This window comes from Nyctereutes procyonoides, unplaced genomic scaffold, assembly GCF_905146905.1.
Source record: "Nyctereutes procyonoides isolate TBG_1078 unplaced genomic scaffold, NYPRO_anot_genome, whole genome shotgun sequence".
In the NCBI taxonomy this organism is placed as follows: domain Eukaryota; kingdom Metazoa; phylum Chordata; class Mammalia; order Carnivora; family Canidae; genus Nyctereutes; species Nyctereutes procyonoides.
This window is the reverse complement of record NW_026575131.1, coordinates 32,460,252-32,482,153: the sequence shown is the minus strand read 5'-3', so window position 1 is coordinate 32,482,153 and position 21,902 is coordinate 32,460,252. Positions and strand designations below refer to the sequence as shown.

General features: G+C 45.1%; 1 protein-coding gene across 1 annotated transcript; it reads right to left on the bottom strand.

Moving 5' to 3' along the window:
- Nucleotides 1-258: 258 nt before the first annotated feature.
- On the bottom strand, nucleotides 259-21,805 carry DNASE1L3 (deoxyribonuclease 1 like 3). The gene is made up of 8 exons (XM_055342701.1): nucleotides 21,467-21,805; nucleotides 14,745-14,833; nucleotides 11,046-11,135; nucleotides 10,311-10,423; nucleotides 7,263-7,375; nucleotides 4,348-4,505; nucleotides 998-1,094; nucleotides 259-694 (listed from the first exon to the last, which is right to left on the bottom strand). Exons 1-8 carry the CDS (start codon nucleotides 21,605-21,607, stop codon nucleotides 581-583), a joined length of 915 nt encoding a protein of 304 aa, XP_055198676.1. The 5' UTR covers nucleotides 21,608-21,805; the 3' UTR covers nucleotides 259-580.
- Nucleotides 21,806-21,902: the final 97 nt, after the last annotated feature.

Genomic DNA, 21,902 nt, shown 5'->3' with positions numbered 1-21,902 from the left:
GCCTTGTCCTTTCTGGTCATTTCCTGTGGACTGAGATCCCCTTGAGCTGAAAGCCAACATTCTTCCTCTTCCTGCAGCCTCTTTCATGGCAGGGCTGAGCCCAGGCAGTGACGACTGATGGGGCTCTAGCTTGGGACATGAAGACTATCTTTTAGGACTGTAAAAGCCCCCAGTTTCCTATTAGGGAATTCAGGGGAGGTACCAGCCCAAGAAGGATAATAGGAGACTCTCCTTCCAATTTGACTCAAGACATTTCTTTTTAAGATTTTATTTATTTATTTATTTGAGAGAAAGAGAGTGAACAAAAGAGGGAGAAGCAGACTCTCCACTGAACAGGGAGCCCAACGACTGACCGCGTGGGGCTTGATCCCAGGACGCTGGGATCATGACCTGAGCTGAAGGCAGACAATTAACTGACTGAGCCACCCAGGTGCTCTGACTCAAGACAGATTACATTCAAGTTGAAAATGAAAGTAGTTGGACCAGTCTTGTTTCCTGAGTGCAGGCAGCAGCTCATTCCACCTGTTAGAACTGTTTTATTTAGAGGCAAGAAATGGTTATTATAATGGTACCCTTGTATCTAGGAGCGATGGACCTTTTTCTTCTTTGGAGAGATAGATTTTTTGCTATTGGTGAAGGCTCTTGAAGATTGTAGTTTAAATTCAACTGGAAAGTGGTCGCTGACATTCAAGGCCTATGAAGAGAAAAGGGACATAAATTTGGGAATTAGGAGACTGTCATTTTAGTGATGAACAAATTTGAGGCTTGAGGTGGGAAGATAAAACACCTAAAGTCATTGAACAGAACACACACTAGTGAGCATCATCCTTGGACCAGCCCAATCAGAAATTTAGACAGGTCTTCAAGCCCCAGAATCGTAGACTTTGAGACTCAAGGTCCAATGGCCCAATGTTGTATCTCTAGCAGTGGCCTCAAAGGATGACACCAACCCATCTTCTCAGGACAGTGGCAAAGAAAGACAAAGGGGCAGCTGTACCTCCTCTTCAGTCAACAGAAAAGCTTTCTGGAAGTCAAAGGTGCTGTTTGATCTGGGAACAACAGACCTGATGATCTCTGGTCCTCTAAGCACAATCCTAGAGAAAGGGATGGAAGACAGTCACATTAATCCACCTTGTTGATTTTGAGACAAACCAAGTTTCCTGTTTGACATCTGGAATTGGTTGAGCAGCCTGGACTTTTCGTGTGATATTCAAAGTCCAGGCCTGGTTTTCTGACCCTTTGGACAGTGCCTAAACTGGGAAATCAGATCATCTCCTGCTTGGGGCCCTGTGGGCAGTAGCCCTGAAGGTGGAAGAGAAGATATTATATGAAACATGGACACCAGGCAGCCCCGGTGGCGCAGCGGCTTAGTGCCGCCTGCAACCTGAGGTGTGATCTGCAACCTGAGGTGTGATCCTGGAGACCCGGGATCGAGTCCCATGTCGAGCTCCCTGCATGGAGCCTGCTTCTCCCTCTGCCTGTGTCTCTGCCTCTCTGTCTCTCTCTGTGTGACTATCATGAATAAATAAATAAAAATCTTTAAAAAAAAAAGAAAAAAGAAAGAAACATGGACACCACACCATGGAACAGTGATGTACAGACTGAGAATATTATTCCCTTGACAATTATTTTTCACTTTTCCTGATTCAATTATGGAGAAAGGTACTGGCTTATCTTTTTTTTTAAAGATTTTATTTATTCATTTGAGGGAGAGAAAGCTAGCACTAGTGACAGATGGGGGGCAGAGGGAAAGGGAGAAGCAGACCCCCTTTGAGCTGGGAGCCCAATGTGGGCCTTGATCCCAGGACCCGGGATCATGGCCTGAGTTGAAGGCAGATGCTCAACGAACTGAGCCACCCAGGCGCCCCTGGCTGATCTTTAATAACCCCCTAAGCTCCCATTTTGACCAAGATGGAGCAGGCTACAATCACCAAGCACTCTGCAAGCCAGATAATTAAAGCAGAATTTAACATTGCTCGGTTTTCACTGGGCTTACTTTTTTAGTTATTTTTGATTTATGACAAATGCTATTTTCTTACCTTAGTATGAGATCTCCTTTAAAAATTAATTTATTTCATTAGAAATGAATGGATTTAAAGACAAATACAGGGGAAAGCCATAGTATAGTTGCTTTGTAGCGATAGCAAAAACTGGGAACATGGTAGTCAAATGAGTTTTGGAAACATGGACTCTAATGTACCTCAAGTGGAGTGATGCAGTCAGGGTCTACGTGGCTCCACCCGACCGGAAGAAGGACAAGGTGAGTCAAACTTCCAGTTCATGACTATGCATTGAGCTTTCCCTGATTCTGAGTAGCTGATTTGGTTTCCTGCGTTTGCTACCACTGTGGTTAAATTTGAACTCAGTCCACAAGTAAACTCTTCACATTTGGTTGGAGTTTCTTTAAAGCCATCCTTCAGACCCAGAGAGTCAAGAGCAACATAATTAAGGCTCCCCCGTTTCTGACTTCCAGGTACATGTGTGGGCAGGTCAGCTGCTCATTGAAGGCTTTCCCGAGGTTGCTCTGTGCACAGGCCAGCTCTTGGCATCTTTCATGTCCAACAGAGCATAGCTTGTAGGAGGTGTTCAATAAATATTTGAACACAGAACAAAGACTGGAATTGAGACCATTTCATCTCACTCCCCTTACTAGAAAGTTATATCTCTTTAATTTAAAAAAAAATTTAATTTTTAAGTAGGCTCCATGCCCAACATGGGGCTCAAACTCACACCCAGAGATCAAGAGTCACATGTCCTACTGACTGAAACATCCAGGTGCCCCAGAAATTGATATCCCCTTTAAAAAAAGACATAAAAATAAATAAAAATAAAAAAAGACATCAAAGAAATATGCTGGTGTGGAAAACAGAAAATTTAGAGCAACAAAATGAGAAATTAATCTTTAAAAAAAAAGTCACATGTAATCCTGCCATCCTTTGGCATATATTGTATAAAACCGAAGTTCTTTCAGTAAACACCTTTTTAACCTGTTCCCCTACCCCACCTAAGCTATTGTGAGCATCTTTTCCTGTGATTCACTGTTCTGCTTCCTTATTCTTGGTCACCTCCCCTTTGTTGGCCAGGGGAAAAGAATGGGGCCGCAGAAGGGACTAGATCTGCTCAAGGCCACACCACACAACTGGCACGTGTGAGCAGGCAAGTAGGCGAGCAGGCTAGTGGGCGAGTGGCCATCTCCAACGCTCTTTGCTGGCAAGCCCTCAAAGTGAGAGGGCTCACTTTGCTCTTCCTGCCTCAATTCCACTTTCCCCAATGCTAGGGCTGCTTCTACTCTTGAGAACTGGAGCAATGACTTCTGCAAAGGGCACACCAAGCCTGAAAGCTCCAAGAGGAATAAAAGAGGTTGTGGGATGGAAATGAAATTCTGACCTCAAAACTAGGGAAGTGAGAACAATTGTCTCTGGCAGAAGCACCTTGTGCTTCCTTGGAGGCAGGCTGAGTCTGGAAACCACGGCCACCACAGGTTCTACTATGGATGGGAAGATCAGGAACATTCACAGGCTTCAAGTGCCTCCCCCACCTCCCAGTTTAAGGAGCAAAAATGAAAACTGACTGAAAATTCCCAGGGAGACTTCATAAATACAATACTGGGTTTTTTTTAGGTTTTGTTTTGTAACATAAGCTCTACAGCCCCAACATGGGGCTGGAACTCATCCCATAAGATCCAGAGCTGCACGTTCCACTGACTAAGCTAGCCAGGTGCCCCAAGAATGCTATTATTTAAAGGTATGTATTTGCATTTGGGAATGTGTAGCAAAAGCTTTAAAAGTGTAAACACCCTTCTAATAACTGGTCTCAGATGGGAGGTCCATTTCGGCAGTGCTTATACTAGCCAACTCTTGGCAATAACCTAAGCTTAATGACAGGGGATTTGAATGACTAAATTCTGGTATGTCTTTGTGATGAAATAATTAACAGCCAGTGAATGTGTGGAACACTTAACCGTATGCCAGGCATTGTGTGAGAAGACCTATACTATTCATTTACTCCTAATCATGGCCTCATGAATGAGGCATTACTACAGTCTCTGTTTTACAGGCAAGGAAGCAAAGACACACAGAGCTTAAGTCCTGAGGTGGTAGAGGCAGGATTTGAACCCAGGCTCATCTGACATGAAAGCCTGAACTAGCCACTGCTAAGCTACAATGCTCAGGGCTCCCAGGTATGGCCATGCAGCATGCACCCTGCACAAGTACCCCATGCATGGGCCTGAAGTCTGATTGACTCAGCTCTGTAAGATGTATTTTTCCTCCGCCCTGAGGGGGGCACCTTCCCTGATGCGTATCAAGCACTGCATGAGCCAGCCTGAGTGAGGCAGATGCCTTCTACCTGTCATAGGCACAGTTGGTGCTGCTCTTGACCGTGGTGTCCTCTTGGTCCCCTATCAGCCAGACAAACCCGGGGTCAGTCCTCAAGCGAATGACCTTCCAGGCCTTCTTGGGGACGTAGCTACAGCCGGCGTTGAAGTCACCCATGAAAATGAAATTCTGAAAGACATTGTTTGGAACTGTCACCTTTTGGGTATTATTGCCAAATACTTTTGCTCAGAACCGGTGGCAATGGCTCCACCTCCCAAGTCCAGTAAACAATGGGTTCTGTTATGGGCTAAATTGTGTCCTTCTCCCCTGCCCCTGCCCCCACTCCCACAAATTGATATCCTGAAGTCCCAACACATGGTACCTTATGTGACTATGTTTGGAGAGAGGGCCTTTAAGAGGTAACTATGTAAACTGAGTTACCAAATGGATGGCCCCTAATCCAATATATATGCCTGGTGTCCTCAAAGAAAGAGATCAGGACACAGAGAGAAGACCAAGGACAGAGACCTCCAGGAAACCAACCCTGCTGACACCTTGACCTTGGACATCCAGCTTTTAGAGCTGTGAGGAATAGGTTTCTGTTGTTTAAGTGACCCAATCTTTGGCAGCCCTGGCAAACCAATACAGGGTCTTTTTTCTTTTGGTTTTTAAAAGTTAAAAAATGAAGTTACAGTTTTGATAAGTATCTGACAGGCGAGACTGTACAAGGGAAGGTGTTCTCACTGGAAAGTGGATGTTTGGTGTAGCCCTTCCCTCCTGTTCTTAGTCACCGCGTCCCTGTCATTCAGCATGCTGAGTTAGGTGGGGGTAAAAGAACCCAGCTCATTTATTCCTTCAAATCTTTCTGGCTCAAACTACTGTAGGGTATAAATACATGAATGAATTGACGCCTTTTGTTTCCAAGCAGGAAAAATGAATTTGGGTGGTTTATTTGACAACCTTGGCATCATGCTTTCTCTTCTATTGTTTGGAAGTCAGGAGCTTATTCCTGTGGAAATTCTGTCTACTGAGGAAGTGGGAAGAGCCTGAAAGGGAGGGGATGATAGAGTGAGTTGTCCACCCCTGCCCCGAGGCCACCAACAGAACCTTCTATTTCAGAAGTGTTTTTTCCCCACAGAGCTTTGGAACAAAATTTTAAGATTCCTCAATTCAGAGGAAGTGTCATATTTCCTTGTTGGTGCTATTGTTTGTGGCTGTTGCTGACTTTAGAGTTTTCTTCAAAACATTTTATTTTGACCTCAGAGATCACGGTTTTTCCTGACATTGATGGGTGTGGTTGAGGACAGAATGTCATTCTTAACCCAAGTGACCACCAGTTCCTATTGTTATAGGCACAATTTACTGAACATGCACTGCATGTCAGACCAAGCATGAAATGTTTCATAAAGTTGGGGCGCCTCGGTGGCTCAGTCAGTTAAGCGTCCAATACTTGATTTCAGCTCAGGTCATGATTTCAGGGTCCTGGGATTGAGTCCCACATCTGGTTCTGCATTCAGTGTGGAGTCTCTTTTCCCTCTCCCTCTGCTCCTCCCCCTACTCATGCTCTCTCTCTCTCTCTCTCTCTCTCTCAAATAAATAAATGAATCCTAAAAAAAAGTTTCATAAAGTTTAAAATACATCTCATGATAAACACTAGGAGGTAGAAGGGACCCTTAATCTCTGTGGAAACAGGATAGAGGAATACAGTGACCGCTCTAGACCACTCAACTCATGGACTCAAGTCGTTAAGTCAAGAATTAAATCCTGGTCTGCCATTGCGCCAGCCTAGTGCCTGAGATGCTCAATAAATTCTTGTTGAATGACTGAAAGAATTCAAAATTTTAGGAATGAATGAGCCTTTCTCTTTCCCTGCTTTTTACAAATAAGCAATGAATTACACACTTTGTGCTGTCCATGTCCTAGCTCCGTGTCCAACTTTACTTGATTCATGTTGCACTTTGAATGGTGGAACAGAAGGAGGGGGGTGGTCACAGGAGTTATAGCCCAAAAGGAGGGAAGAATGAGGAAAAGCCCTCTGGAACACTTCCATATTTGCCAAGAGCTTTCACAGACCCTCACAGCCAGCCACATGAGGTGGCATCCCCGTTTTCCAGATGAGGGAATAACTGAGGCCAAGAATGTTGGTGGATGCATTCCCCTATATTCTTTGGGGTATCGCTTCCCTCCTTCACCTCAGTCTGTGAGGTTGGGCTGAAGCACACACAGATTCAACCAATCAGAGCTTCTCAAGCCCCCTGATGGACATGTGCCCCAATGAGGACCCATAATGTGACTCAACCCTGGGGCACTTCTTGCATCGTGGAACAGAACACTCATCAGTGGTCTGGAAGCTGCTGGAGGCCCTGTTGCCATCTCAAAGGTGGAGCCCACTTAGAGGACACAAGGGCAAAGCAAAGAAAAGAAAGAGACAAGCCGAGCCATGATGACCTTGTCTGAGCCCCAGATCCCCCTCTGCCTGAACTACCCCTGAACATCCAGTTACATGAACCAATAAATTGCACCGCCCTTTTCATGCACCAATTTGAGAGTCTGTCATTTGCAGTGAAGGATTCCTGACCTCTAAGTGTCTCCCTGTTCTCCTTGCAAAGTGAGAATGATAAAAGTGGTTACTTCGTGGGCTTATGGGGAGGATTCAATCAACTTGCCCAAGTCTAGCTTCAGCATAGGGCCTGGCACTAGCTGCTCACTCAGTGACCTGGGGCAGCCATTCTTAGTGGAGCTGTGCGTGAACGGCCGAGACCCCCCCTGGAGAGTACCCAGCACATCTAGCAAGAAGGATATTTAAGGCTGAAGTAAGGGCTCAAAGGAGGCTCTAACATGGTGGTGGTCTGCACGGGTGGCCTGCCTGGGGAGTGATACATCCCTTCCCAGAACCTGACTCTGCCTTTGCTAGAGGAGAATTCAAGGGACGCAGAGGGTCATCACCTCCGCCTTCCAACGGCGCTTCACGTCCAAGTAGACATCAACCAGCTCATCGATCTCTTTCACAGAGGCTTCAGGGGTGGTGTGCAGGGGGACAATCACGAAGTCCTTGACAGCTGAGGAACAGGAAAGAGGTGGAGGTCACATACTTCCCCAGACACGGCAGGTGCCTCGAACACTGCTGAGGGGAAACGGGCTGCCCACTGCCCCCTCCGCCCCCCCGCCCTGGGAGGCCCAGATTATGTGGTCTGGTCTCCTCTTTTTTTTTTTTTTTTTTTTTAGATTTTATTTATTCATGAGAGACACAGAAAGAGAGGCAGAGACATAGGCAGAGGGAGAAGCAGGCTCCATGCAGGGAGCCCGACATGGGACTCGATCCCAGGACCCCAGGTGTAACCAGGGGTGAAGGCAGACGCTCAACCACTGAGCCACCCAGGCATCCCTAGTCCCCTCATTCCTAGAGGGTCCAGCTGGTGGCTGAGATGTGCCTGTTTCTGGAACCACTGGGCCGCTGTCATCAGCGGATGAAAGCTTCCTTTCGCCCACTCCCTTGCATGGCTAAGAGAAAGCTGGAAGACAGCACTCCTTGATGACACTGTGGGTGTTTTTCTTTTCTCTTTCTTTAAAAAATTATATTTTCTACTTTTTAAAAAATAAGCCTGCATGGCTTTTGTACTAAAGAAAAAAATTTTTTTTCTAATGAAAAAAAATTGAGGCTTGTCAGTTTATGCTTCTTTTATAATTTGGGAAAAAACTACCCTACCCCCCCCCATTATTTTTTTGAAAAGCAGCCTTTTGTGAAACATCTGAAAACCTCCCCCGTCCAGGAAGGACTGAGAGAGCCTATCTCAGAGAATGTAGGTGAGCCTGGGAACAATGCCTTGCCCACCTGCCAGTGGCAGCTGACATTTCTGATTGCCTCTTTCTCAGGCTTTCCTCCTCCTCCTGTGCCTGGGCCTCCACTCTTGCTCAGGAGCTGAGGGCTGTTGGGGGTCACTGCTCAAGTGACATAGTAAGGAGTCAGGACTCAGGTCAGGAAGCCTGTCTGCAGAACCCTGCCCTTACCACCCAGCCTTATCTTCCACTCTCCTCCTCATGCCTCCACTCCACTCCCCATCCTCTCTTTGATCCCCCTAAATACCCCATCCCTTTCCCACTTCTGAGCTTGTGTATGCTCACTGGAACCTCCCCCTGGAATGGCCCTTCCTTCCCCCAGCCCTCTGTGACTGGCTTCTTCAGGTCACGTCCAATGTCACCCTGAAGAGGCCATCTGTAGTCTGCACCATCTAAGGTGAGCCCCTCACCCCATTATAGAATGAACCCTGCTTTTACTTCCTTCATGCTCTGAAATTCTTAGTTTGGCCCACTGGAACCTGAGCTCTGTCTTGCTCACCGTCTTGGTTCCAGGACCTAGCACAGCACCCGGCACATGAGAGGTACTCAAAAACGTTTGTTGATTGAATATATGAATGAATGAATGAATGAATGAGTAAATGAATAAAGGAAAGAAATGATAGATGAATGGCTAACTCTCTTCAATCTCAAATAGAGGGGACATAAGGATGTTTCCTTGTACAAGAGAGGAAATTCCAAACAGGACATGGCTGTGGTGCCATCCTTGGGGAGGAGGGGTAGAGAAAGGCAAAAAGGTGGAAACTCAAGACAAACAGGTTTGTTTAATAATATTTAGCTACGTGTAGCTGAAGATTCTCTTAGAGAAAAGGGGCAGGGGGCAGGGTGCTCTCCCAACACTGCCTGGTCAGCCAAATGTGAATCATATGCACGACCAAGGCGATTATGACACATACTCTCCCAAGTGCATTTCTGGCCTCAGCAGTCCTCATCTCCTCTTTTTCTACTGGAAATTTCCTCCACCGTTCTTCCATGTTTGTCTTCCTAAAGTACTAATCAACCCAGGGCAGAAATAGTTACTTCCCAGTTTAGGGTGTTTATATGTGTGTAGTATACATGGGGGTGTGCATACGTACAACTCTGCACGTATTTATTTGGTCATTATCTGTCTTGCCCACTACAACGTAACTTCACTAGGACAGGGCCCTTGTCTGTCTTGTTCCGGGCCTGGAACAGTGGTAAGTACTGAAAAAAATATTTGATTCTGTATAGCTCCAATCTGCAAACCAAACGAACTCTTGACTTTCCATTTAGATCCACACAGTGGTTAAGACTGTGGGCGTCCAGGGACGCCTGGGTGGCTCAGCGGTTGAGCGTCTGCCTTTGGCTCAGGGCGTAGTCCCGCAGTCCCCGGATCGAATCCTGCATCGGGTTCCCTGCATGGAGCCTGCTTCTCCCTCGGCCTATGTCTGCCTCTCTTTCTGTGTCTCTCACGAATAAATAAAATCTTTAAAACAAAAAAAACAAAAAACGTGGGCGCCCAAGATAGTGGCTTGTGTTACCACCCTGCTCATTCATTTCAAGAGCTGCTGGGTGACCTTGAGCAAGTGATTCCACCTGCTGTTTGAACCTCAGCTTCCACAAATGTAAAGTGCAGATAATCCTAGGTCTTACCCTCAGAGTGTTGCAAGGATTACAGGAACCTGGCACTAATCAGGGGTCAATAATTATAGTAGCTTGTACATGTGTAGGTGTTGTCAGAGTTCAGGGTGCAATTGATTGGATTTCCTCTCTACACCCAGTCTGTAGAGAGGATTGGAGAGGGAGGGAGGGAGAGGGAGACTCTAGGTTAGGGGTTCATCTAACCATCACTGGGATTTTTATTTTAAATGAAGTTGTATTTGATTGGGACTGAAGAATTGTGGTAAATAATTTCCATCAGCCTAAATCCTCCAAAGAGAGTGGAGTTATCCCAGTTTCAGAAGGTGGGTGGGTTCCAGGTTGAGGAGATCTTGAGTCATGACATTCTGACAGGCCAGGCTGCAGCCTTCAAATACTAGGTGTTCTTAATGGCCATCTCAAGTCTAAGGCTTCCCTAAAAATGCTGAGCAAACCCCAGGACCATGGCTCACACTCGGGGCTACTGTCGGTTCATGGATCACAGGGAGATTATGCACAAGAGGATACTGTGGGTCTCACCGGTGAAGGGTGACTGGAACCAGACCACAAAGGGCTCCCTGGAAAACACATCTGCATCTCCAGCCTGATAGTCATGGTAGAGGTAGTATTTCTTCACAGACACCAGCTTTTCCCTAGAAATAAAAAAAAGAAAGCCCTTCCAGCTGAGTCAGTTGCCTTCCTAATTTATTCAGGAAGCAGAGACACAGGTTATGGCTTTAGTAGCCCCCCTCCCCCCCTCCCCCCAGGCAGGCTCTCGCCCTGCAAGGGATATTTCACTCCAGAACAAATTCCATCAACTCTTCTCAATGACCAGGGCCCTTTGAAAGCTGGAGATCTGAGCAGTACCAGTTATCTGGGGCATCCACAGCTACTGTTCAGACTTAGAGCAAATTACTAGTAGGGAGAAGACAAGGCTATGTAGTTTCAGAGTCAGCCATGCTGGGCAGCTTAGGTTTCCATCCCTGGCTAGCACTTAACTCTGAAGGATAAAGAACTCCTGACCCTCCTGACCAGGCAGCCACTGAGTCAACCAACATATTAGGTGTCAGGAAGCTGCATGTGCTTTTTAATTTGAGGAGGTAATGCTTTGCTTCAGCCTCAATTTGACAGCAATTATTTTGATCAATATTGAGAACTGGTTAGAGACCATTAGATATCAAAATTTGGTTTTGAAGAAAAGATATGCATTTTGATTCAGTTCATGGTCATCATTTGTAGGTGAATCATGTCCCAGGAAGCAGAGACTATACTCACTTGTAGAGAAAGGCATACTGTTCTTTATATGTGTTTCTTCCAAGCCGAGAGCTAATCACATAGTTGTATTTTATGCCTCTTCTTGAATTTCTAGAAAACATAAAGATTTTACATTACATTTTATTTTTTTAAAAATTTTTATTTATTTATGATAGTCACACACACAGAGAGAGAGAGAGAGAGGCAGAGACACAGGCAGAGGGAGAAGCAGGCTCCATGCACCGGGAGCCCGACATGGGATTCGATCCCGGGTCTCCAGGATCGCGCCCTGGGCCAAAGGCAGGCACCAAACCGCTGCGCCACCCAGGGATCCCATTACATTACATTTTAAAAAAGAAACTACCTCCTACTGCATGCTCCCCCTTTTCAATCTATGTCCATATCACCAATTACATCATGGAGAAAGGCTACCATTTGCTGTAACCTTGGAGTCTAATAAGAAGGGCCACCATTGACTGGGAATGTGACATCTATCTTCCAGGATCTTTACAGCCATTATCTCTTGCTCTTAGAATGTGGATACTATTATTACTCATTTTTTATAGTTTGCAGGTGTACAGCTGGGGTTTGAGCTCAGATCCTACCTACTCCAAATCCACATGCTTGGGCCTACACCTGTGGCACATTATTGAGACCATAGACGATTCAGGCCAGAATCAGTCCCAAATCCCATTCTGGCTCATGGCTGGGCTGACCTCATACTTCCTGATGGAATAAACCTTATCAGGTCATCCTGTCCCTGCACTACTCCTGAACATTTATCATATGCATCATTCCTGGTACCATTTTCATTGGACATTCACTTCTGCTCTGAAAATCCCCAAACATTTTTCTCACAAGTCCTAGAACTATGATTTCAAATCAGCTATTGTTTATGTCCTGGGATAGAGATATAGCTGTGTACCAGGGAAATTGACTCTGTGTGTTTGCCAAACCTGCTGATAACTCCACTCTGGACAGAGCCTGATGTGGTTTTACTCCATTTGTCCACGAAAAGATTAAGTACACCTCTAAGCTGCAGCATATTCTCAGGTTCAGTTGGAAAATAGCAAAGGGGGTGTTTAGGAGCCGCCTTAGGCCCTACAAAAATTCCTGGGAATTTAGATACACATTCTAAGGCAGATCCGGCCATTGGGGCCCAAGAAGTATGGACAGTGGACTCTACTGGGCATCCAGCTTGGGAAAGCTGGCCTTGTTCTGAATCAAGCCTGCCAAATTTGGGGTTGGCAAACTGCTTGCAAATGACTCAGCTGTAAGGTGACTAAGGCCCCTCCAGGCTTACTGGGGATAAAGGGACAAAGAGGCCTGCCTCTGCCTGGTGTCCATGGGACACTCTAGGGAGGTTGAGGAGAACTGAGTGGTGGGGGTAGGAAGACCCTATCCAGGCTGCCTATGGGGAGGGGGCAGGAGACCCCTGTCCTCTCATACTTCTGAAAATTGATCAGAGACCCTCTGTGGAAGACTGAGGAGGTTCAGAATAGAGCACCGGTTTTGGAGTCAAGCATGACCCAGGTCCAAAGGTAAGCTCCACCATTTACTGGCTGGGTGACCTTGGGCAGGTCCCTCATCTCTGTGCATCAGTTCCCTCGGTTACAAGGGAAGGAGTAATAGTGCCGACCCCACTAAGGAGTTGTGGAAGTAAATCAAAGAGCACACAGGAATTGATTAACAGAATCCCTGGCATATAGTTAGGGTGTTGATGGTAGCTGTTACATGTGGCCCTCTGGACCACCATCTGCCATCATAATTTTCATCCTTTTACTAGTAATAGACACTACCACCACTTATGATCACTGCTACGTGCCAGGCACAGTCCAACCACTTAAATGCAGGATTTAATTACTGCCACACCCCAGGAAAATGGGTTCATTATTAGCCTCATTTTATAGATGGGAAAAAAGGTCAAAGAGTTTGAGTAACTTGCCCAAGGTCGTAGTAGAAGCAAGATCCAAACACAAATGGTCTGAGACCAGTGTAGACACCTAACCCTTGTGTTAAATTCCCTTTTCTATTGTCAAAGATCCGATCTGGGACAGAAAAGAGCCTCTGAGGTTAAAAGGAGAAGTTCAGCTCCAACTCCGTATTTTCAGATGAGAAATTGAGGCCCAGGGTGGGTGGGGCCAGCCCAAGAGGCCTCTGTGTGAATGAGTGTCCAAAGCTGTTCCTCCCAGGGCCTATTGAAGCTGGATTGACCATTCATTTATTTTAAAAAACACAATGTGAGTTATCTTAATTATGGAAGTACAATAATGGCCAGATGTACTGATTGTTCAATCTGGATGGTGGATTACATGGTTGTTTATTATCATTTTCTCTGTGCTTTTAAGTATATCTAAAATATTTCATAAGAAAAAAGAAAGGAGGCATAACATTCTCATTATAGAAAATCTGGAAAATACAAAATATATAGAAAAGACATCACATTTAAATGCCTTGTGATTTTTAAGGCTAAGATAGCCATTGTCAAATTGTCTGGTTCACTGCTTTTGAATTTTTTATATGTTTTTTTGTTTTGTTTTTCTTTTGACATAATTGAATATACTCTGGTTTGTGGTGTAATCTTATCATGCCTGCACAAAAGAAATATTATACTAGAAGATTATTCTTAGGGATGCCACAGACATTCTCATTTAATAGATGGGAGGTTCTCAAATGTGCCTTTTTAACTCACTTTGGGGTGATTTTCAGGTGGGTGGGTCTGCTGACTATTCTTTGAGAAAGAATATAAATCATAAATATAATCCAATGTAATATAAAATTATTTGAGGGCATTATCTTTTGGGGTTTTTTTGAAGTATATAAAATCAATTCAGACTTTTGTAAAATATTTAAATCATATAGAAGTATATAAAATAAAAAGTAAATGTGGGATCCCTGGGTGGCGCAGTGGTTCGGCGCCTGCCTTTGGCCCAGGGCGCGATCCTGGAGACCCGGGATCGAATCCCACATCGGGCTCCTGGTGCATGGATCCTGCTTCTCCCTCTGCCTATGTCTCTACCTCTCTCTCTGTGACTATCATAAATAAATAAATTTTTAAAAAAAAAGGAAGCTCCATATGAGGAATTTCCTTTAAAAAAAAAAAAGTAAATGTTTTCCATTTCTTTATGGACCTTGTCCACAATGGTCCTGCAATCACACCCACCCCCTGGCCCAGAAATAACCGCTGTAAACAGTTTGGGGCACATCCTTCCCATTCTTTCCTCTATGCCCATGTAAACTCAAACACACTCTCATTCATGCATAGTGTATTATGATTACTAAAATGGGCTATTCTACATACACCCCCTATTCTTTTCAATATATTGCAGCCGTCTTTCCATATTTAGCTCTAACCTAGTCTGTAGTGAACATGATTTTTTAATGGCTACATAATATTCTAGCCAGCCGGCATATCGTAACTTCATATTTGTACTCAGTCTTAGCTTATAACAGTAGTTCTCAGCTCAGCCTCTTGTCTCTTTTGTTTCTCTGTCCTGGCTCCTCATCTGTTTCCTCTATTTTGCTTTATCATATGAAAACTAGACAATGGAAAGTTCTCAGGACTGCAGCCAGTGGAGTTGGGAGCCTAGGCAGTGTTGACCATGTGACCTGGTGGTCAGGGCCAGTGCTAGCTTTCACGCTAGTTTCAGTTTCTGGGCTTTTCAGGTGCCCTTGCACTTGACCTTGAGCCTGCAGGGGGCCCCAGGGCCCTGTCTTTACCCATTTAGTTTCTCCAACAGCGTGGGACAGATCATGTTGTTGCTGTCCTTGACTTCCATCAGGAGTATGATATCACAGCGTTTGATGACCTGCAGAGACAATTCCCAGATGTTTTAGGCAAATTATAGATCTATAAACAATAAAATCTTTTATTAGGCACTTACATTTTAAGTATAGAATTGGTGCTTTGTTAAAGGAGTTAATTTCATTGCTGAAACAAGTGAGGAACTTCCTGAGGTAGTTCCGTTTTATCTTTTTTTTTTAAGATTTATCTATCTATTTATTTATTTATGATAGACATAGAGAGATAGAGAGAGAGAGGCAGAGACACAGGAGGAGGACGGAGAAGCAGGCTCCATGCCGGGAGCCCAACATGGGACTCAATCCCAGGGCTCAAGGATCACACCCTGGGCTGAAGGTGGCGCTAAACTGCTGAGCCACCCAGGGATCCCTATCTTATTTTTTTAATTAAAGATGAAGTTAACTTCTCAGGGTCCTGAGATCGAGTCCCGAGTCAGGCTCCCTGCTCAGCAGGGATCCTGCTTCTGCCCCTCCCCTCCTTTTTTTGCCTCTCCCCCTCTCCCTCTGCCTTTTCCCTGCTCATGCTCTCTCTCTCTCTCGCTCTCTCTCTCAAATAAATAAAGTCCTTAAAAAAAAAAAAGAATTATCTACTACTTCTCTGCATCTCACTATCCCCATCTATAAATTGGAATGATGATAGTTATTCCCTCATAGGGTTGCTGGAGGATTAAATGAATACTGAGAGCAGTACCACCCAGATAGAAGGCACACAATAGATTATTACTGCTATTGTTATTACTTGTACAGATCAAAGAGGAAGACGCATTGCAACAACAACAAAAAAATTGGAAATAACCTAACTATCCCCAAACAGGAAAGCATTAAATGAAAGATGTTGCAAACATAGCATAGGGCATTATATGGCATTGAAAGTCATGGCTTAGTGGCGCCTGGGTGGCTCAGCCCTTAAGCAACTGACTCTTAATTTTGGCTCAGGTGATGATCTCAGGGTCGTGAGATTGAGCCCCTTGTCGGGCTCTGCGCTGGGTGTGGAACCTGCTTAAGATTTTCTCTTTTTCCTTCTGCCCTTCCCTCCCTTAAAAAAGTCATGTTTTAAAAGAATATTATAATATAAAAGAATATTAACAACATGTGAAACGCCTCTAATATAAAAGCAAGATACAAAACGGATGGTATAGGGTAGTCTGTAGGCTGAAAAACAGATGCAAATTTATGTATTTTTGCATAGAAAAATGCCCATAATGCCCTAAATGCCAACAGCTTTTATCTTCAAGTAATAGAATAATACTTCTTAACTTGTTTCTATATTTTCAAAATAGTCCCTACTATTTTTAACTTGATACAATTAATTCAGAAATTATAAATGTATAATTTAAAGAGTTATGCCTTTCTAATTTAAAAAATTAATGTGTTATTGAAAAAAGAAAACTAAAAAAAAAAGAAAAAGAAAATTGCTTGATGATGAAGGAATGATAGGGGAGGACACGATGGCCAATATTTATTAAGATATGACAGATGCGATTCTAACTATTTAACATTTAAATAAGTTGTCTTACATTAAGTACCTCATACAATGCCTGGCACATAGGGACGGCTTTGTAAGTGTTAGCTCTTATCATTGACTCATTAAATGTTTCTAATAACCCTTATATACAGGTCTTCTTTTTATCCCCATTGTATAGTTGGGGACTCAGCCTCAGTGTGGCTAAGTAATCTGAACATCAAGTGAATATGAGTTATGGGATCATCCACTACAGAACCTCTCTTGACCACTATACTCAATAGCCAAAGAAATCACCATGGTTCCTGTGATTTTTCTCCTCCCTTTTGAATATAATTCATAGGTACAGGGCAAAAATGGACCAGGGTTCAGACTCCCTTTCCTGAGCAGAAAGGTCGAGCTTTTTAATTCCCTGCTTACAGCACTTTTGTGCGCGTAACAAGCACCCTGGAGCCCCACATCTCCAGCAGTAACTCCAGCAGATTTCCACTTCCCTTGGGCAGTTTCCTCTGAACCTCTGGGAATATTTCCTATAGACTGGAATATACGCTGCAGTAGAGGAATGGCTCAAGACCTCATCATCAAGGGCACCTGGGTGGCTCGGTAGTTGAGTGTCTGCCCTTGGCTCAGGTCATGATCCTGGGGTCCAGGGATCAAATCCCACATCGGGCTCCCTGTAGGCAGCCTGCTTCTCCCTCTACCTATGTCTCTGCCTCTCTCTCTGTGTCTTTCATGAATAAATAAAATCTTTAAAGAAAAAAAAAATCTCATCATCAGAATTCTCCTGGGGATGAAATCTATAACTATAAGTGGCTGGCCCTCATCTAGCCATCCATCCTCCCACCCATCTATCTATTCATTTGCTTATCCATCCAACAAAATGTTATCAGGGGCCTGCTTTGTGCCAGACAACATGCTAGGCCTTGCTTTACTCACAATTGTACAGCATCTGGTATGAGTAAATGAGAGAGGGCAAGGAGTGAAGGAGGGAGAGAGGGAGAGGGGGCCATACTGGAATCAGTCGAGCCAAATTTATAAAGCACAAATACCTCCCTGTATTTAAATCTTCTTTATGGCCATTGTAAGAAAAATAGGACTAAATTTCCTAGCTAGTCCTTTTCTAATTATTTTTCTAATTATAAAAATAGGATTTTCTAATTATAAATTAGAAAATTTTTCTAGGGCAGCCCCGATGGCTCAACGGTTTAATGCCACCTTCAGCCCAGGGCATGATCCTGGAGACCCCGGATCGAGCCCCACGTCGGGTCCCTGCAAGGGGCCTGCTTCTCCCTCTGCCTGTGTCTCTGCCTCTCTCTCTGTGTGTCTCTCATTAATAAATAGATAAAATCTTTTTTAAAAATGTAGAATTGGGGATCCCTGGGTGGCGCAGCGGTTTGGCGCCTGCCTTTGGCCCAGGGCGCTATCCTGGAGACCCGGGATCGAATCCCACATCAGGCTCCCAGTGCATGGAGCCTGCTTCTCTCTCTGCCTATGTCTCTGCCTCTCTCTCTCTCTCTCTCTCTCTCTGTGCCTATCATAAATTAAAAAAAAAATAAAAATGTAGAATTTATTTTTAAAAAGAAATTTTTTCTAATTATAAAAATAGTATTGCTTATTGTGGAAAATATGGAAAATGCAGAAAAGACTAAAAAATCACCTGATGACCTGTAAACCCACCACTCAGACACCCCTCATGTGATTTCTAAACTTATCCATATTGACAAAAATACATCAAAATAACTGGCCTGTCAGTTAAAAATATAGACATTGAATCAAATCGCCTCAGATTCGGATCTTGACTCTTATCGCTCACCAGCCGTGTGACCCTAAGCAAGTCACTTAAACTCCCCAAACCCGCCAGATTCCTTATCTGGAAACTGGGACAATATCCTCCTCATGAGGTTGCCATGTGGGATTAAAGGATATAATGAGATAAAACATTCAGTCCATTCCCTGGTGTGGAAGAGAGCTCCACAAAGAGTGGCAATGTTTATCTCAAAATTGGGGTCTTGTCGTTTTTTTTTTTTTTTTTTTTTTCAGCCTCATGTGATGTCGTGAGCATTTTCCTCACAGTGATTTAACACTCACTTTTCAAATCTATCACTGGTACATGTTTTCCCTGCCCCTGTTTCAGGCCGGGCAAGATATATCTCCCCTGACGCTATCGCCTCCTCAGAACAGAACGGAACAGAATGAGGCTCCAAAGACAAAGGGGGCCCCCCAGAAGGCCCCTTCCAGACCTGAAACTCAGGAATTTCCTGACAGAGGGGAGGGAGTAGGAGCTGAGCATGGTCAATGGTGAGGGGTTCTCAGAAAGTGGTGTTGTTTTGTGAGTGGGCCTGGAGAGAGTGGCAGGGACAGTCTAGAGAAGTCTTATGAAGACTTGGGCCGCTAGAAGTCTCTGAAGCCCTCTTTTGTGGCTCTAACCTGGGATCAGCACAGCATAGCTGGGGAAAGAGCCCGCATAGGGTCAGTTAGGCCTGGGTCCTAGCCCTTGCTCTTACACTTACTGGCCCCATGACCCGGGGCTACTTACTTCTCTCTGAACTCTATTTGCCTGTCAGCAAAAGGCAACCAGAGAGTTGTGAAGCTGAACTTGGATTCTGCATATTAAGGGCCCAGCATACAATAAGCACTCCTGAAATTATAATTACCATGAGCTGTGGGAGACGATGCCTCCCACGTCCACCATCTTATCCCCAATGCCTCAGAGCATCTGGCACTTGGCCTACCTTCCGTGAGTATTTGTTGGATGAAAAAACATTGCTCTTTAAGGACACAGAGTGAAGAAGCAGATAGAAGCAGCCTTGCCCAGGCAGGGTTTAGCATCTGGAGAACTGCCCATTGTGCCAGCCAGCAAACCCAAGATGGAAAAGGCAGGCCTCCCTCACTCTCCAAACTCCCTGATGAAGGTCCTAATGACAACAGCATGATGAAACTGGGCTCGTCTCCTAAGTGATAAATCCAGTATAGAAGGGTAGAAAGGGCATCTCCACTAATAGAGTTGGGTCATATGGCTGGATTCGATCCTGGCTCTTCCACTTACAGCTAAGGAATCCTGGGTAAATCACTTCACCATCCTGAGTCTGTCTCCTTAGTTACAAAGTGGGGACAATGCCACCTATGCCATAATATTAAATAAGAATATAAAAGTCCAGGGTGCCTGGATGGCTCAGTCAGTTAAACATCTATATTCAGCTCAGGTCATGATCCCGGGGTCCTGAGATCTAGCCCTCCATCAGGCTCACTGCTCACCAGGAGGTCTGCTTCTCCCTCTGCCCCTCCCCTCTGCTCATGCTCTCTCTCAATATCTCTCTCTTCCTCTCAAAGAAATAAAATCTTAAAAAAAAAAAAAAAGAAACAAAAGATAGCCTCTTAAGACTATGATGACTTTTCCTGGGTAGAATAAGTGAGGAAGGTGATAGGAACTTGGGAGCTCATAGATACCCAGGCTCAAAGGGCCCTTGCGTGAGGAAGCAGGGAAAATAGTTTCCTTGCATGTCAGAGCTCCCTGTTGAGCCAGAGAGTCTTGGCTCCCACAGGTTGGGCATGGCTATTCTGGCTAAACAACCACCTCTGGAAGGTCTTGGATTCCATCCAAAGGGCAGGGCCAACCAAGGAGAGGACCACCTAAGTAAGAACTGAGCATGTGTCCTTGCTCTAATCCATTTTGTGTATTAATAACAACAGTGGCAGCTCTGTGATCACCTGCCCGGTCCCAGCCCTTCCACACCTTGAGTTCTCTCAGTCAACTGGTGCTACAGGTTGTATAAGGCCCACTTTCTGAAAAGCCCAGAGGCTCAGGAGGAGAAGGGAATTCCCGAGCTTGCTCACACAGCTGCTGGGCAGGATCTGAATTCAGGGCTCCCGATGTTCCCACCATACCACGGTGCCTCCAGGGTTTTCTAGGTGATAACACCCAGAGAGAGTCCTGAGAAAGGTATCAGCTCCAGCATCAGCAAAGATAAATTAATTTGTCAGGTAAAGAAAGTCAACTGACTCCAGAGAAATGTGAGCAGAGGCTCTAGACCTTGGTCATATTACCCAAAGGAAGTCTTATCTAAGTACAGAGAAAGATTAGAATTTGTAGTTGGGGGCTCCTGGATGGCTCAGTGGCTGAACATCTGCGTTTGGCTCAGGTCGTGATTCCGGGGTCCTGGGATTGAGTCCCACATCGGGCTCCCCGCAGGGAGCCTGCTTCTCCCTCTGCCTACGTCTCTGCCTCTCTCTGTGTCTCTCATGAATAAATAAATAAAATCTTTAAAAAAAATTGTAGTTGGGAAAAGGTTGATGCGGTGGAAGGTGGAGAAGGATGAAGAGAGGCAGAGAGGGAGGGAGAGAAGGAAGAGAGAAAGAAAGAATGAATAAAAGAAAGAAGAAAAAAGAAAGAAAAGAGAGGGAGGAAGAGAAGAGGAGAGGAGAGGAGAGGAGGAGAGGAGAGGAGAGGAGGAGAGGAGAGGAGAGGAGAGAGAAGAGAAGAGAAAGAAGAAGAGAAGAGAAGAGAAGAGAAGAGAAGAGAAGAGAAGAGAAGAGAGAGAGAGAAGAGAAGAGAAGAGAAGAGAAGAGAAGAGAAGAGAAGAGAAGAGAAGAGAAGAGAAGAGAAGAGAAGAAAGAAAAGAAAGAGCAAAAATTCTGTCCTGTGTTGATGGATCAAAAGACCAGGCTGGGCTGGCATCCCAGCTCCCACTCCACCCACCCACCCACCACCTATATGAGGTCACTACACCTTTAGTTGCTCATCTCTTCATGGGGATAATAGCCTTCTTTCTTAAGGGTGGTGACATGAAATCGTGTATCTGTAGTGCCTGACAGGGGCATTCAGTAAACGGTAACAATCACAATTAGCGTAATAGCCAGCCCTTACCTGGAGCTCGCCTGAGCCAGATACTGTTTTAGGAGCTTTACATTTACCAACTCCCACATGCCCCCCAAAGAATCCTACAGCGAGGTACTCTCAGGCCTCCTGAACACCCATCACGTTCAAATGACGCCATGAAGCCCAGAGAGGGGATGTGGTTATCGGAATTATTGCTGTCATTATTGTGACAAAATGCCAAGGTAGCTGCTACCTTCCCCCTAGAAACTAACTTTGGTGAAATTTCTCCAAATTTTCTTAAAGTCGGAAAGCCCAGAGAGCTCATGAGGGGTGTCCAGGGCTCTTGACATGAAGGGGTCTCACCTTCACGATGACATCCATGGCATTCTTGTTTTCCCTCTTGGCTCCCCCAAAGGACCTCACGTTAAAGGAGCAGAGCCTCAGGGCCAGGGCACTGCTGATGGAAAGGAGGAGAAACAGCAGGAAGGCTGGGAGCCGAGGCATCCTGGCGCTCCCCTGGCTTCAACGACAGGACAGCGGTGTCTAGCGTGTGGGCTTCAGGCCACCTCCTCAAGCTCAGCTGTCTTATAAAGCCTGCAGATAACAGGAATTACTGGATTCCATGTTGCTACTTTCACTTCTCTGAGGAACTAAAGAGCATGGGTTTCATTCCCCAAGGAATTAAGAAAAGTGGCTAGTCTTTTGAGGAGCCCCTGTTTTCATTGCTCTGGTGAGGAAATCAGCCTGCGTAATTGAGGGACCATCCCTGCAAAGTCACTCACATCCCAACCGGGAGCCA

Excerpts from the sequence above, each read along its gene's own strand:
- DNASE1L3 (XM_055342701.1), bottom strand. The coding sequence starts at position 21,607 with ATGCCTCGGCTCCCAGCCTTCCTGCTGTTTCTCCTCCTTTCCATCAGC. Across the intron at positions 7,376-10,310 it reads GTTCCAGTCACCCTTCACCG|CTGTCAAGGACTTCGTGATT; the intron begins GTGAGACCCACA and ends CCTGTTCCTCAG. Across the intron at positions 4,506-7,262 it reads AGCGCCGTTGGAAGGCGGAG|AATTTCATTTTCATGGGTGA; the intron begins GTGATGACCCTC and ends AATGTCTTTCAG.